Source organism: Notechis scutatus, chromosome Z (genome assembly GCF_049901735.1).
Source record: "Notechis scutatus isolate UNSWTSFEM ecotype Mainland chromosome Z, rNotScu1.2, whole genome shotgun sequence".
NCBI lineage: Eukaryota > Metazoa > Chordata > Lepidosauria > Squamata > Elapidae > Notechis > Notechis scutatus.
The window spans coordinates 69,035,608-69,053,152 of NC_142025.1; the positions used below are offsets into that span (position 1 = coordinate 69,035,608).

The following is a 17,545-nucleotide window of genomic DNA, read 5'->3' on the forward strand; positions in this document are numbered from 1 at the left end:
TACTGTTGCTACCTAAAAATAACCTGCTTTAGCTGGAGAATTATTTCTAATTAAATTACAGTGTTTTTACAGATTACATTAAATACATAGAATGGCTTAAATATTCATTGCAAGAAAATAATTAAATTATTAACACAGGTTTATGTCCAGTTAAGTCACAACAGATAGTTAATCTTGTTTGGTCTGAAAAAGCTAAGCAAATAATTGGCTATACAGTATTTGGCTAGAAGACTGTTAATGAGATCCTAATGTTGTATACTCATCTGAGAAATTGGAGAAAAACATCTGAAAATAAGGCAATGGCAAACACTTTTGAAAGATGTGTCCATGGACTTAAGTGACTTTGAAGTCATCAGGAGCTGATTTTGGCTTGTGGAAATCTTTACTGCAGTGGGCTTTGTAATAGAGATTGACATTTTCAACATAATTTGTTTATTAATTTTATTATTTTATTAATTTTTATTCCCACTTTTTCTCTAGGAATTTAAGCAGGTGACCCATTTGATCTCTCTCCTAAACAACTGAGGCTGGGGCTTCTCATGGAGACAGCAGAGAATGTTTGATAATGGATTTAAGTGGTTAACAATGCTGCGATTAATCTGATTCCTTTTTCATTAATGAGAAATTTGCCTTACTGAGTTAGAAAATTGATTTATCTAAACCGGTATTCTAGCAAAATCAGAAAAGTTGTGCAAGTCCTATGGCAGAAGTCTTTACTAGGTCTGCATATTATTCTTTTAATACAAAACTACATAATCTAAGGCCTACTGGTTTCATGTAGCCCCGAGAAGAGGTGTTTCCATGGAGTTCCTTCAAGAGTTTCACTGAATTGAGATTTTCTAAATGAAGCAGACACATACAAAATACAGGTAGAATACCCATAGCAGCAATATTTAACTATAATTACATTTAAATAAAAAACAAATAAAACTATATTTGATTTTACTTGCCCCAGTCAATTGTTTGCCATGCTCTTGCTCCCTTAGATATATGTCCAAGTATGAAACACAAAAGCTGTGTATCTCTTTGCTTCAGAAGAGTTTGCTGGTTACATTTTAACAGTAGATCCAAATCTAAGCACTCTTCTACAAGGTCCATTCTCCCAATCTCCAATGTAAGGCTAGACCACTTGCCATTCTGGAAAAGCAGGAATTGATGACATTTTTGTACATCTTGCCCTTTTGCTGCTAGAAAGACAATCTCTGAAATTATATTGCTCTACTTGAACAGTAGTGTTTCATTCTTTCCACTGGCATAAACAGGGCAGTCTGGTCCTCTGTCTTGTACAAATGCTTCCAGTTCCCACCTTCACCCCCATCCCTCTTCTTTGTTCTGAGTAACTATTTTATACTGAGCTGTCAGTCTGCTTGCCATGAATAGAATAGAATAGAATAGAATAGAATAGAATAGAATAGAATAGAATAGAATAGAATAACAGAGTTGGAAGGGACCTTGGAAGTCTCCGAGGCCAACCCCCCGCTTAGGCAGGAAATCCCATACCACTTCAGACAAATGGTTGTCCAACATCATTTTAAAAACTTCCAGTGTTGGAGCATTAACAACTTCTGGAGGCAAGTTGTTCCACTGATTAATTGTCCTAACTGTCAGGAAATTTCTCCTTAGTTCTAAGTTGCTTCTCTCCTTGATTAGTTTCCACCCATTGCTTCTTGTCCTGCCCTCAGGTGTTTTGGAGAATAGCTTGATTCCCTCTTCTGTATCGCAGTCCCTGAGATATTGGAACACTGCTATCATGTCTCCCTTAGTCCTTCGTTTCATTAAACTAGACATACACACTTCCTGCAAATTGTTCTTCATATGTTTTAGTCTCCAGTCCCTTAATCCAGGGGTGGGATTCAAATTTTTTAACAACCGGTTCTGTGGGCGTGGCTTAGTTGGTGGGCAGGGCTTGGTGGTCATGTGACTGGCTGGGCGTGGCCAACTCTATCACTCATCTCATCTCCTCGCCTGGCCCCTTATGACTGTGGGGATGCTGCAACAGTCATAAGTGTGAAAAATGGTCATAAGTCACTTTTTTTCCAGTGCCATTGTAACTTTGAATGGTCACTCCACACAAAGTACCAGCAAAGGAGGAAAAAAAAACTCCAGAAAAGTTCCAGAGACAGGAAGTCTAGTCCTGCCAAGAATTGAATAAGGGTTAACGGAGAGGCAATTTCTGTAAGCAACACCAGAAAGTTTCCTTCCTGCCTTTTTTACAGGATTAGGCCAGTAATTTCTTCTAACAACCGGTTCTACGAACTGCTTAGAATGTTAACAATCGGTTCTAGAGAATAGGTGCGAACCTGTAGAATCCCACCCCTGCCTTAATCATCTTTGTTGCTCTTCTCTGCACTCTTTCTAAAATCTCAACATCTTTTTTACATCGTGGCGACCAAAACTAAATGCAGTATTCCAAGTATGGCCTTATCAAGGCATTATAAAGTGGTATTAACACTTCACGTGATCTTGATTCTATCCCTCTGTTTATGCAGCTTAGGACTGTGTTGGCTTTTTTGGCAGCTACTGCACACTGCTGGCTCATATGAAAAGCTGGATCTTTTCTTTTTTAAATAAATTGCTCTTGAAATGCTGGCTATTTCTTTGAGTATATTATTCTTTTAAGAAGTATAGTGGAACTTTGAAATATCAACTTTCTTTTGACTTAAGTTGATGAAATCAACAAGAGTTATGTCAAGTTTCTCCTTTCTTTCTAGTGACCTGAAAAACTGCTGTCTTTTTTTAAACCAGTCCTCCAAAGACCTGTCCCCCTAAAAGTGAAAGGAATTAGCGCTTGATTTTTTGTCATATGGGGGATGGGCTAAATTCAGAAAAGTCCATCACATGTCTTCTCTGTTAACCATGGTCCAGGCACAATAATTTGCCATTATTAAGGCCCAAGTAAAGGAAAAGGTTGCAACCCAAAAAGAATTTCTTCAGTTTGTTTCATTTCTAGCACAATTCAAGCAGCTAAAAACAGCAGGGTGGAAAAGCTGCAAAGCTAATAAAACTATAAAATCAAAATTTCCCCTTTCATATTTTTTCTCTTGGCATTGTTAATTCAAAGCTTTTTCCCAAAAAAAAAGTTTTTCTTCTTTTCTTTTTTTCCTTCAGTTGAAAGAGTGGTAAGATGCCTGGAAAATATCTTTCACTTTTTAAAACTTTTTTTTTCTTATTTGGAGGACATTTTCAAAGGTTGAAGAAAACCATGTTAAAAAGTTAAGGCAGCTACGAGTTTAAGAAAAATCTATATGAGAGAAATACTTATAGATTAGTTTAAGGCTCACAAAAATGTTTAAGCTTTCATAACTTTTAATCAGATAATATGTTATAAAAAGCAGGAGGGAAGCAGAGGTAAGGAGAAAAGGTAATGATGTTTGCAGGATTTGGATTTCCAAATAGAAATTATGTACATGGGTTAAGAGGAAAAGGTAGGGTTTTTTTTCAAATGGACTATTTGTGTATAATAGAACAGTTAAACTAAATTTAAGCTGTATTACAGTCTCTAAGGATTTCAGATGGCATCTAGAACTGCCTCTGAATTACTAACATAAGCAAGTATTCTCGGATTTTATCAAAGTTATGAGACAGAAGTATACAGTGGTTCAGTTTCTAAGGGAAAAAGATGCTTTGCAGCTGCAACACAATTTCACCAGAAAATTTTTTGGTTTAAAATGTTGACATGCATGCCTGTAACACATTCCAAAATATGTTTTTTCCCCTTTAGATTTGTAGTCCTGCAAAATCCTGAAACTCATCTCTAGGTGAAAGACATGGTTATAGATTTTAGATTTTACGCTAGGTTGCAAAAAGAAAAGCCTATATCTCCATGCCCAAATAAAGCTCCCAAATAAAGCTATCTGTTTCAGCTACTTTTTGTTTTCTTCTTTCTACCAAAAATACACTTTTTTTTAATCTAACAATGAATGTGGTTCTGAGCACAGTTAGATTTTCCATTTTTTAAAAAATGTTCATTTGCTGATACATAAATGTTCATTTGCTGATACATAAATGCTTAAATGTAGTAAATATTCTATTCTAAATCATAAATCTTTCATCAAATAGTCCCTTTCACTTAAAAGTCTTAGCCAATTTATACTCTTGTGCTAGAAAAAACAATTGTGCCTCCCCTTGTAAATAAGGCACTCAAAAATATTTAAAAGAAAACTAGGCTGTACGTTTTAACATAAGCACATGTAACAAAAGCATATTTTCAAAGGATGACAGAATTGGATTAAATACCAAGATTTCTCTCTGAAAGAAGGAAGGAAATTTTTCAATACAAAAGATAATCGTGGTCAAAATTACTAGCGGTTTCCCCTGCTTCTGGTCTTTGCAGAAATTTGCTCTTTATGATGTATGTTTAGAAGTTGCAAATTATGCTAATTAAAGTGAACAGTTTTTTTGTGAAATAGGACACCAGCCTAATAATGAACTGATGATTGTAACAGCCTTTTCCTATTCATAATCAGGTGCTGATACAGTGAAGCCACTTGATGGTGTGAGGATTCTTGATCTCACAAGGTTTGTACTGCTTTGGATGTAGTTCATAAAATTATTAAATCATCTCATGAAAAATCTTTGACAAAAATGTTAACCTTTTTAGGGGAGGGACAATAAGATTGTAATTATTTGTGAAAGAAAGTCAGAGATAATTAATGTATTTTGATAGTTTTTTCTTTTTCCTCGTTTTTTGTTTATTTCTTGCTCTTTTTCTTACTTTCCCTCCCTCCTTTATTTTTATTTGTTGTTTATTTTTAGGAAAATTCTTAATAAATTTTAAAAAATAATATTTTTGTTATTTGCTGGATTGCCTAGGTTAGATTGAATGGATGTGTTCCACATCCATTTCCTTAAATGTTGCCATTTGATGAGACCTCAGAGATGTACCTTTGCTGGCTGCTGTAGGGATATCTAATGTGAAGAATCCCGGGGACCCGGCACTTCCTCAAGTATTGAGCTAGCTAGGATGTGAGAGCGTGCTTGGTCTAGTGCCTGGGGGAAGAGCTCTCTTATTTTTAGCCATGTTTTATGGATTGTTATGAGCTGTCTAGAATAATTATATGACATAGATGGACACATAAGTCCTATAAAAATAAATAAATGTATACATACATGCATCAATTTCATTATGAAATGTTGCAGAGTGCTTGCAGGACCTTTTGCCACAATGAACCTTGGGGATCTTGGAGCTGAAATAATCAAAGTGGAGAAACCAGGTAAACATGATTTTTTAAAAAATATGAAAGATACTTATGGGATGATATTTTTTACATTCCAGATTATTTTAGTTTATCAAGAAAAGCATATTAAAAATAACTAATGTTAGAGAATGAGGGAATGGTGAAAATTATGATAGTAATATGGTATGAAAATATGAATATTTTTCATCCTGTCTCAAAATTGGAAAACATGGAGTCATAACAATGGTCACGGTTCCACAAAGACTTAAATACATCTAAGACATTTTATCTCAAGGCTTTAAATATCCTTGGTTTTGACAATAATTTTTTCTTAAGAGTGAGTAGATTGGGGGAACCTGGATATTTAGATATTCAAAACATTAATATTTAAAATAAAACCAAATAGAGAAATGAAACTCATCTTTCTTCAAATTCTTGAAGTACATAACATTTTAATAGAATACTAAATATTACAGCATTTTTATTTTTCTTTCTTAATTCAAGACAGCTTAAAGTATCTGGTTTAAATAGAATTTTAAATCTTTATAATATTTTAAAAATTGAACTACAATTATTAACTTCTCTATAATCATGTTTTTCATCTGGAGTGACAAATGATAATAAATTAGATCTATTGGTTGGAATCCTTGGTAAAGTGCTACAAATGACCCAATTGTCACTCAGCATGATCTCAATTATTGTAAGATTATGAAAAGCAATAAGAAGGGTGTGGATAATATGTGCTCCTTCTCTTATTGATTATCATGAAGCATATTCAAAAGAGTTGATGGTAATTGGCATCTAATAACAACTGGAAAGCCATATATTGCTCATCATGGTGAAGATGAAACAAAATATATCCTTATTTACAAATCTGAAAGTGTCTGCTGTTTGTGGAAATGATGATAAACTTTACCCTGATTCTGTCTGCTAAATTCTGCATGTGTTGTCCTGCTTTTCAAAAGATATTATTTGTTAGTATTGCTCTGCAAATTTGCTTAAAATTACTGTAGATCCAAAATTAGCTATAAATGTTAGATTAGAAAAAACATAAAGAAACAATGATATCAGTAATAAAGAATGTTATTTTCTCTGTTAGACTGCTGTGAGAGTCCAGGTTAGGGAAAACTCTGCCTCCTTCATCTTGGGACTGAATCTGCCAAGCTGTTTAGCCCTGCCTCTGTTGCCATGGTTACCTAGCTTTCGACTCAGTCCCTCATCGGAGCTGGTCGTGTCTTCGCTCTCGCTTCAGCAGAACTAGGAATTTAATTTATTCTCAATCTTTGGTATTGGTTATTGGCGCTGGACTTTGAATCCTGCTCCTGGGGACCCGTAGAGCAAGCGCAACACTGCACGGAGTGGGAAGGGCTTCATCTCCCAGCGGTGAGGGCATTTGAGTGGCCATCAGAGATGTAAGTGATCCCGGCAAGCCGGGCGGGCAGCAATAAGGGCTACATTGCTAATTCCCTATTTTAAGGCTGTGAACTATCCCACGCCAATGGAAAGCCTCTGCAGGTTAGTGCCAAACAGCTGATCGGTTTCAGCAGCTTGGCGCATTCCGGTCTCCCGCCCTTTGTTAAGGGCTGCATTTAAGGCCTCACCGCAGGTTGTTCTGCTTGCCTGGCAGACGAAGGGGCAGACGAAGATAAGGCAGAGGCTACCTTCAATCTGATCCTTGGCCTAGAAGTTAAAATGGAGGGTGCAAGAAACCTGTTATTAGAGGCAGGTTGCAAAGAGGCCCTTTCCCCTGCTGTAGGACAGGCCTCATCAAAGACCAAGAAAAAGGCTAAGGCCCAATCATCAGCCCAAGAGGCAGTGGCCAGAATCAAAGCCAAGGCCATTGCAAACAAGAAGAAAACCAAAGCTGAAGAAAAGGTGGAAAAGAGGAGGCATGAGGCCCTGGAAAGGCAGTTTGCCAAGGGTCTGGACCCCATTCAAATGTTGCCAGGGCAGACACAGAGATAGTTACTTTCCAACTGCCATAGGCTTGGTCTCCAGATGGGGCTGGTGAGCTTAACTCCTCCCTGCCACAGGATTTGAGCAGAACTAGCCCTAGCAACAGGCCTGTTGCTTGGCCAGAATCTTCTGCTTCTGGCTGTAATCAGCCAAATATATGGCAAATGCCTCCAGTTGAAGCCACTTTTACCTCTAGGGCTGCAGGTCTTTATCCTGGGGTTTACACAGGAGTAGATGTTCCAGGTCATATGATAAATGTGGCCGCTGTTGCTGTTAGGCAGGGTATTGTTGATGGTATTAAACAGATTTTGGGCCCTACTTGGTTAGCACCTGTACAAGCCTCAGGAGGGAGTTCCACTGGGGAGGACTGATTTTACTAGAAGCCGCCTTGCAGGCCTCACACTATTCCCACAGCGAATGGCTGGGATATCAGGAGGCATGTACTATAGACCAATCAGAACACAATCATTCCTCTGATTCAGAAGATGAAGAAGGGAAAGTGAGGGATTCTAATTTGTCAGAAGATGAAGGCGTTAAACCTGAACTACCAGTGTTTACAGGATTATTTAAGCCTACCTTGTTTAAGTCCCTCTTGTATAAGGCCAAGGATATTGCCCAGCTAGCCCTGGATGAGGCTAAAGTAGAGCCTTCCCCAGAAGGCCAGTCCCAGGGAGACCCCTTTTTTCTGCAGCCTACTGTCCAAATAGAGGTATTACCATCACCCAAGCTCTTTCTTGATGTGGTGCTTAAACAGTGCACCACTCCGGGTCCTAGCCCTACTATCAACAATAAAAGATTTTATAAGGTGGGCCTGAACTTGGCCAAGGCCTTGCAATTGCCCATGGTAGACACCTCGGTGGCTAGCTCAACATCGATGTCAGGGTCTCCTACAGAGCCAGAGGACGTGCTGAAAGGGGATGATAATGGTCTGAGCAGACCCTGCAAAGGACTCATCAGCCAGCTGCCTGGGCGGTCCTGGCCTTGACTCACTGTCCTTGCTCACTGCCTTGTTCACGCGAGCTTCGCTTCACTGGCTAAGACAATTGCAAGAGCATGTGTCGGCAGGGGACATTAGAGCGCATCAAGATTTGAATAAAATCATTGCTGCTACTGAGTTTACTGAGTTTACAGCAGATGCAACACTTAATTCGGCTGTTTGTTACCAAAGCTATAGCGTCCTCAATGACAGTGCGGAGATAGTTGTGGTTCTGCAACTGGCAGGCGGACTCTAGGAGGAAACATAAAGTAACTTCAGCCCCACTTGGGGACAAGCTATTCGGAGATTCACTGAAGCCCTTCCTGGTGGAGACCAGGGACAAGAGGAAGATAGTCCCTTCCATCCTCAAAAGGTCTGAGACGAGACCGTCTCCATACTTACGTCCCTCTTTTGCCAAGATTCTGTTTCTAGATTTTCGCATTTTCAAAGGGCCTTTCCAGCCTGGCAAGAGCAACAGCCAGAGTGTTCAGGTAGACAATTACCACCATCTCAGGGCATGCGGTCCTTTCGAGGCGGAGGGGGTCAGCCTTTCTGATGTTCCAAGTTACTGCATGTCTCAACCCCCCCATCGGAGGCTTCCTTTCCATCTTTGCGTCTTGATGGGAGAATATAACATTTGACGCCTGAGTTTTGCAGACAGTGAGGTCAGGACTTCGTCTCAAATTCCTCTCCCCTCTGAGGTTCTTTATTCACTGTCCCATTTCTCGGGACAATGCTAGGAGGGTCCTCATGGAAACCGCCCTTCAACACTTAGTGAATATCCAAGCTATCCAGGTGGTACCAGAGGATCAGCAAGGGCAGGGATTCTATTCCCAATTATTTGTCATTCCAAAGGCCTTGGGGAGCTGGAGAGCAATCCTGGACCTTAAATGTCTGAACAACTATATCCTTTACTAGCATTTCAGAATGCAGTCGCTATAGATCATCCTAGAGAGCGTTTGAGAGGTAACTTCCTCACGTCAATAGATCTGAAGGAGGCTTACCTCCATGTGCCAATTTGGCCTTTTCATCACAAATTTCTCCATTTCCATTATTATGGACAGCATTACTATTCAAGCTTTCGTCAGCCCCCAGGGTATTTATAAAAATACTGGCTGCCCTTGCGGCTTATTTAAGAGCCCTGCCAGTGAGAGTTCAATGTTACTTGAATGATATTTTAAGACAATTGTCCTCGGACCTCACTGACAAGAGAGATCTTCAATTTACTTTACAGGTGCTGCAGTCGCATAGATTTTCGATAAATATCAAGAGGAGTCATCTGCTTCTGACTACCTACATTTGGGGGCGGTCATAGACACAGTTTCCTGTGAAGTTTTCCTGTCTCCAGATCGACAAAGGAGTCCTTAGCAAAGCAGATTCGATAGCAATGCACAGTGCCTCTGTTTCTACTGTCGCAACTCCTGGGCAAGATGGTATCTTGTATATCCATCATCCCATGAGCTAGACTTCATGCCCGGTCATTTCAATGGTTTCTCCTATCCTATCAGAAGTCAGGCAGGAACCATTCATCAATCAAGGTCCTGGTCCCTCTCAATTATCCGATCTTTCTGGTGGTGGCAGTCCCCAGCCATCAGCAGGGGTCAAATCTTCAAGGAGCCCAGTCACATGGTTAATACCACAGATGCCAGCCTTTGTGGTTGGGGAGCGTATCTTCAATCGGAAATGGTTCAAGATTGGTGGTCTCAGCTGGACAGCTCTTGACTGATCAATTGGTTGGAACTCAGGGCCATTCATCTGGCTCTCAGGCACTTTCTGGACAAAGTAGCAGGGACTCATGTCCAAATACTGATGGACAATATGGCAGCCAAGGCCCACATCAACCATCAAGGGGGAACCAGATTCAAGAATCTTTTTCAGGAGGCAGAGAAGTTAGGTCTTTGGGCAGAGAGGCACCTGCTGTCCGTCAGGGCAGAACACATTTCGGGGGTTGACAATGTACAAGTTGATTGGCTCAGCAGAGCCAAAATAGATCACTCAGAATGTTGTCTCCATTCAGGTTTGTTCAGAGAGATGACAGAGCTTTTTGGAACACCGTCCGTGGACTAGTTTGCCTCTCCAGTCAACGCCCAACTGCCCAGGCACTTCACCAGGTTCGCTACACTGGGGGCGGAGGGGATCAATGCTCTTCAGAGCCAGTAGCCATGGGTCTCCTGTATGTTTTTCCGCCTCTTTCTCTCATTCCGGTTATAATTAGGAAGATGTTGCCAGAGAAGGCAGAGGTTTTACTCCTGGCCCCCCATTGGCCCAGACGTCCCTGGTTCATGGATCTGGTGAACTATTGGTGGCTTAACCTTGGAGGATCCCCCCTCCAAGATTTTCTTCAGCCAGGGGGCCCTGCTTCATCTGGAACCCCAAAGGCTCCAGCTGGCTATCTGGCAATTGAGTGGGGTTCCTTAGCCAAAGACAGTTTCTCTTCTAAGGTAATTGCAACTATCCGGGCATCTAGGAAAGCTTCAACTAATCACATATATGAAGCCACTTGGAGGACCTTTAGCCTATGGTGTACTAAAACTAAATGTACGGTCACTTCAACTTCTATAAGCAATGTTCTGGAATTCCTCCAGGATGGACTGGACAGAGGGCTCTCGCCCAATACTCTTCGCAGGCAGGTGGCAGCTTTGTCTTCAGTATTATCTGCGGGTACATTGGAGTCTCTCCCACCATCCCTTGGTTGTAGGTTCCTCAAAGGAGTATGAACCTGCGACCACCGGTAGTCCACAGGTATCCTACATGAGACCTTCAGTAGTCCTGCAGACTCTTACCGGGGCTCCCTTTGAACCATTGAGATCTATTGGCCTGAGGTTCCTCACAATTAAGGTGGCCTTCTTGGTAGCTATCATGTTGGCTAGAAGGGTTTCAGAGCTGGCAGATCTATGCATTTTCCACCATAATAGGGTGGTTCTGTGGTTAGACCCTACTTTTGTTCCGAAAGTTAACTCTTTGTTCCATAGAGTGCAAGAGCTGATATTGCCGGATTTTTGTCTGAATCCTAGCCACTTGCTTGAAAAGAAGTGGCATGCTCTCAATGTTCGCAGAACACTACATATATATGTTAAAATGACATATTCTTTCTGAAAAACAGAATCGCTTTTTGTATTTTTTCAACCGGCCACATTACCAAATCTCTCCATCTACGATGGTCAGGTGGATTTGGTCCTCCTGCATATCTATGGCTTGCAAGACTTGGGGTCTCCATGTGCCCAGTAGACTTACTGCTCACTCCACAAGGAGTGCAGCCACAACTGCATCTTGGGCTACACAGGTCTCTATAGAGGAGATATGCCAGGCTACCACTTGGTCATCACCTTCCCCATTTATCCATCATTACTGTCTGGACACTTTCGCTTCTGCGGATGCAGCCTTTGGCAGATGGGTGCTCCAGTCTTGCAGCAGATGGACTTGGACCAGACCTAACCCTTGGACCAGACACGCCAGCTTTGGTAAGTCCCTAACCTGGACTCTTGCAGCAGTCTAACGGAGAAAGGGCACTGGCTTACCTGTGACGCCCATTCTCGTTGGACTGCGAAAGAGTCCAGCCCCACCCTGAGGAGGTCTGGTAGCTCGGGGGGATCTTATTATTTGTTTTCAGAAGACATGACACATCTGTCAAGATCTCTTCACCGAAAGCTGGGTAAACATGGCAACAGAAGCAGGTCTAAACAGCTTGGTAGACTCCGTCCCAAGACGAAGGAGGCAGAGTTTTCCCTAACCTGGACTCTCTTGCAGCCCAGTGAGAATGGGTGTCTCAGGTAAGCCAGCACCCTGTTGTGTGAAGTTTTAAGACTTGAGAGCCCTTTATTTGTGTTGTCTTGTGTGAAAAATATTTCTATGAACTGTTTCCTAGTTCTACTTCCCAGGCAATAGATGACTATACAAACTCTCAAGGTAATTTCTGGAAAGGAATATAGCACTTGTTTTTAGTTTCCATTTTATAAAGATTTTTGCTCTGGAATGATAAATGTGCATGTGTTGCTTATTAGAATTCTAGATGTTGAAGTAATTGCTATATATATCTGTTATTGCAGAAGATTCTTTGCCTCTGTCTGTTTTTCTGTCATTTGGTCTATATGTTGGTCTGTCTGTCATGTGTGTATGTGTACTTCTCTGTATTTAAATGGGTTTCTGGCAATACATCATTTTCCAGGTACAAGTCTAAAGATTCAATATGTACCTTTTAGAACTTTAGAAACTTTAGAAACAAATGATTTTTTATTTTTAGAACTTCATCATTACTAGAAAACAGCATATCATAGAAAGCCTTTAATCAAGTTTGATCTTGTTTTGCACAGGAGAATTTTGTGTGGGTCTGGATTACTTGGAAATGTATAGTCACCAATTACATTTTGAAGTGTAATCTTGAGGACTTGAATCATAAGATGGAGTGAATGCAGAAATATTTTCTTAAATAGCTACATGCTTTTCTAAACAGGTTATAATAATTTTGTATTATAGTAGTAATATCTTCATCTATGTTGCATCAATTTAATAGGACTGAATTTTATGCAGCCATAGTTTTCAGCACTAAAACTTCTGACATTTGAAAATAATATTTTTATAGGCTACTAAAGGATTTGAAGGTTATAATTTAAGCTGCAACTTGCAATCACATACTGGTAAGTATACAGGATATTGCTAGAAATGTGTTAATATTAGCTATTCTTACTTTTAGGGTCTGGGGATGATACTCGATCCTGGGGACCACCATTTGTTGGAACTGAAAGTGTTTATTTTCTCAGTGTAAACAGAAATAAAAAGGTAATAAAAAGTCCTTGTAACATTAAACATTTTAAAGCATTCAATTCATTGTTTCTACATAGGCAGTTCCTGTTGCATATGCATACATAGGGCATTGTTTAAAGGTGAAACAGCTATTAGATGCAATTGACTCATTGTTTCATTAATGTTCTAAGTGGATTTTTTTTCCAATAATGTCAATAATTCAATAATAAAGTCGATAACTGAATACAAAGTTGTTTTTATATTATTAAGAGAATTACATTTTTTCTTTTTACTAGAGTATAGCTATCAACATGAAGAAGGCCAAGGGAGCAAAGATAATTAAAGAGGTGAGTTTAAACTGAAAAATAAATCCTTATTTATCAAAGGAAAATGCTCATGTTGAAAAATATGCAATAGATATTTGGGGGAGAGGTTGTCATTTAATGACAGAATATAGGTTTTGCTAATAAGTAGTAATTCAAACTGTGTCATATCCAAGTCTAAAGTATTAAAGTGTTTCTACCAATCACTCTAGATTTCCTAAATTAGACAGATTAATATTTTTCTAAATTTAAGCCATTTCCCTATATTTCATATCATGGATGGATAACATATACTCTGTGGTATTCAAAAATAAGTTTCACTGAGTTGAATTGGGTTTATTCCAAAGTAAGAATATGTAGCATCTTTCTTGAAAGTTGGGGAGAAAAAAATCTTCCTATTATTAGGAAGATTTTTTCTCTCTCCAACTTTCAAGAAGGATCTTTAGTTATTGCTGTTGTATCAGTCAATTATAGTAATAGACAATCATGATTAAATAGTATGGAAGTTTCTTGCTGTTGTGCTAACAACTTCTAACCACTAATATCTGCAAGTGAATCAAAATATTTAGTACATGTTGAACAATAGGAACCATCAAAATTACCATGCTAGTAGGGCCTCCAAGAAAAACAAGAATACTGAAACACAAAAAACAACAGACCAGTTCCTCCATAATAATGGACCATTTTCCCAGATGCCACTTCACATTTTAATTGGATTTAACAACCAGCATACAACATTGCTGAAAATTTAACAACTATCTCTTGCAAGCTGCTAAGAGCCACTTCCAGCACACCATTGATTATAGGAATTGATATTCTATAATATCTGTGAATACCTGAAATAGGGAAGGCTATCATATAAGATACCTATAAAATTTTCATAGTAGAAGTTTAGAACCTCAGGTACAGTCCAGAAAAAAGATTTGCAAATTTACAGACTTGTGAATTATTGATATTGAAATGTTGCTGTATTTATTTTAGAATTATACATATTTGTTTGATAATAAGTTCATGGTACTTGTTACAAGTATACTTGTCTAGGATTGATTAGCCAAGGGATCGGCAACCTTAAACACTCAAAGAGTCATTTGGACCCGTTTCCCACAGAAAAGAAAACACCGGGAGCCACAAAATCTTGGTGGGCATGGCCAACTTGACATTACTCACTCCCATCCAGTCACATTACCAGCCCCCAGCCATTCCTACCCAGCGTTTGTGGCTCCTGGTATTTTCTTTTCTCTGTGAAACAGGTATCTCTCTCTCCCTCTTCCTCTGTCTCTCTCTCTCTCTCTGTCTCTCTCTCTGTCTCTGTCTCTCTCTCTCTTTCATCTCTTTCGTTTCTCTCTCATCTCTCTCATTTCTTTCTGTCTCTTTTCTTTCTTTCTCCCTCTATCTCTCTGTCATCTCTCTCTCCCTCTTTCTCTGTCTCTCTCATGTTTCTGTCTCTTTCTCCCTCTCCCCCTCTCTCATCTCTTTCTCTTTCTCATTTCTCTCGCTGATTTCTCTCTCTCTTTCTCATACCCCTCTCATCTTTCTCTGTCTCTCTCTTTCTCCCCCCATCTCATCTCTCTTTCTGCTGATGTTGTTTTTTCTTCTTCTTTGGGTGCTTTTTACCATACGATTTAAATCAAGAGTCATTTCAGCTTCTCAGATAAATGAAGTTCTTTCGTCCCCCTGCTGTGGCTCCCTGTCAGCCGAACCCACCCCTGGCTGGCTCTGCCCCTCATCCTCTCCTCCCAGTCACTCCTCGCCTAAGAAGATAAGGGTGACGGCAGTTGATGGAGACTCGCTCCATATTCCAGAGTGGGAGCGAAGCGCCCCTCTATTTGCCTCTTCTTCTGGCCCTTTTTAGTGCTGCACCTCGGTTGCTCGGGGAGATGCACGAGTTTCTGACCCGAGACACTGGCCCAGCCTGACTGCAGCCAATGCTCTGCATTGTAATGGGCTCCAGGAGGAGGAGGGGATGCTGTCTCTCCCCTTGTAAAGTGCACTAAATTTAAGTCTGCTGTGCAAGAAGCTACAAGAGCAACAAGTAGGCCATGGAAGCAGCGAGAGCATCAGCATCATCCGCAGCTGGGCCGGGCCAGTGTCTTGGAGTGGAGAGAGAGTTGCATGTCTCCCCAATCAAGTGCATGTAGCACCAACAAGGGCCTGAAGAAAAGGCAAGTACAGGGGCACTTCATGCCCACTTAGGAATATGTAGTGAGTCTCCATCTGCCGCCGTCACCCTTACCTTCTCAGGTGAGGAGTTGACTGGGAGGGAAGGGTGAGGGACGGGGCAACCAGTGATGCGTTAAGCTAATAGGGAGGTGCAGCAGAGGGCCCAAAGAGCCACAAGCAGCTCTGGAGCTACGGGTTGCTGACACCTGGATTAGCAGTGGCTAAAGACGCTGAGTTTGTTGATCAGAAAGGTCAGCAGTTTGGCGGTTCGAATCCCTAGTGCCGCGTAAAGGAGTGAGCTCCCATTACTTGTCCTAGCTTATGCCAACCTAGCATTTCGAAAGCATATAAAAATGCAAGTAGAAAAATAGGGACCACTTTGGTGAGAAGGTAACAGTGTTCTGTGCACCTTTGATGTTTAGTCATGCCAGTCACATGACTAGCGAGACATCTTTAGACACCGTTGGCTCTTCGGCTTTTTAACGAAGATGACCATCACCCCCTAGAGCTGGAAACGACTAGCATGTATGTGCAAGGGGAACCTTTACCTTTAGGATAGCTTTTGAAGGAAGTACAACTGTATTGAAAGCTGCTGCTTTGAAAGTCTGTCCATTAGGTTTGTAAGTCAAAAAAGTAATCAAATGTATCAGACTTAATTTTAAAATCAAATTCATTAATTGATTCAAAAGGTTCATTAAATGAACGAAGATCTGACTTACTATTTCCTCTGATTCATTAATTGATCGCTGCTATCATTAACTGAACTGAGAGGCTTTCCTACCAGCTGCCTATCAACTGTTTCTGGCTGAGGACCTAAATTGCCTCCAAGGAGGCTCACAGAGCTCTCCATTTGCAGTTGCTTTTTTTTAAAAAAACCATCTGCTGCTAATCAGCTCAAGCTTCTTTAGACAGCTGTAGGGATTGGGGTGGTAATTTACAGAACTCTCCGATTGCAGTTGCTTAAAAAAAAAAAAAACACACACTTGCCACTAATTAGCTTAAGAGTTTCGAGCCGGGGACATCCAGCTGTAGTTCTGGCGCCATTGGAAGTGAGGACCGTGATCTCTGTGGCCCTTTTCCAAGCTTGCCCTGTCGGAGGGCTCCAACCAGAGCCAGAGCCACCTTGGAGATAAAGGGGGACCGCCTCTCTCTTCCCTGACTTGGAAAACCCTCTCATCTGAAGATGAGGTGCAGCAGCAATCAAAATAGCTGCCATGAAGCCAGGGACAATCTGAACACCTAAGTCAGTGCAGGAACGAAGAGATGTGGAATGGTGTGTGAACTGGGTGAGAGAATACTTTTTTGCTGAAATCTGACCCCAAGAAATCTAAAAGTGATATGTTTTTAAAACTACTTGTCATAGCGGCATATAAGCACTTTGAAAAAAATACTGGAGAATTTAAGAAGAGAAATTTTGTTTTAAATAAAAAAGAAAATTAAACTCTCAAAGCAAAAAGACATGGTATGGAAAAGGCATATTAAATGCTGGAATTATGGTCCCAAACTTCTTTTTTAATTAATACAGTTTATTTACTGGATTTACAATTTATAATTGGAATATTGAAAGTTGAAAATAATTAAATTGGACTTGTCAACAACAAAGCAGAGAGGCTGAAACAGATTAAAGCAAAGAACGTCATCTGCTGATGGAAGGGGAATTATGCAACTTGTGAATAACTATTTCAAGGACTGGAAATATCTACAGAATTGCATGTATCTACTCTAAGACCATTGGAAACTTGAATCTTAAACAAGAACTTTACCTAAGAGACCCCTGAATATTATTGAAATATTATTGAATATATAAAAGAGACTAGCACCCCCTGGTATATTCAAATGGATTAGGCTGATTATTGATGAGACATTAAAACTGTGACTTGGAAGCTCTGTTTTTGAATCAATAATTCCTGGATAATTGACTAAAAAGGAGATTATTAAACTAAGTCGCAACACAAGGTGAAAATGAGTGGAGATTCAAACAGAATGGAGCTAATGTTTCAAAGTATTAAAGACCTTATACAGGAACAACAAAGGAAATATTTGATCACATAGCTCGAAAACTGGAAAATATTATACAAGGGACAATGAGTAAAAACCAGGACAATGAGGGAAAAATGGAGAAGGAATGGAGAGGAAAGCAGAGTTGAGAAATCAGCAAAAGGAAGACAACAAGGAGATATTACCAAAATTAATAATGATTAAGGAATTAACAT

The 17,545-nt window shown here is 40.1% G+C and overlaps 1 protein-coding gene across 5 annotated transcripts in view; it reads left to right on the forward strand.

Moving 5' to 3' along the window:
- Positions 1–17,545, forward strand: part of SUGCT (succinyl-CoA:glutarate-CoA transferase) — a 440,323-nt gene that overhangs the window by 709 nt on the left and 422,069 nt on the right. For all 5 annotated transcript variants that reach the window (XM_026674825.2, XM_087947679.1, XM_087947682.1 and 2 more), the window contains exons 2-5: positions 4,467–4,518; positions 5,140–5,213; positions 12,800–12,885; positions 13,146–13,196. In XM_026674825.2, the coding sequence (XP_026530610.1) occupies positions 4,467–4,518; positions 5,140–5,213; positions 12,800–12,885; positions 13,146–13,196 (263 nt within the window). The remainder of the gene's footprint in view (positions 1–4,466; positions 4,519–5,139; positions 5,214–12,799; positions 12,886–13,145; positions 13,197–17,545) is intronic.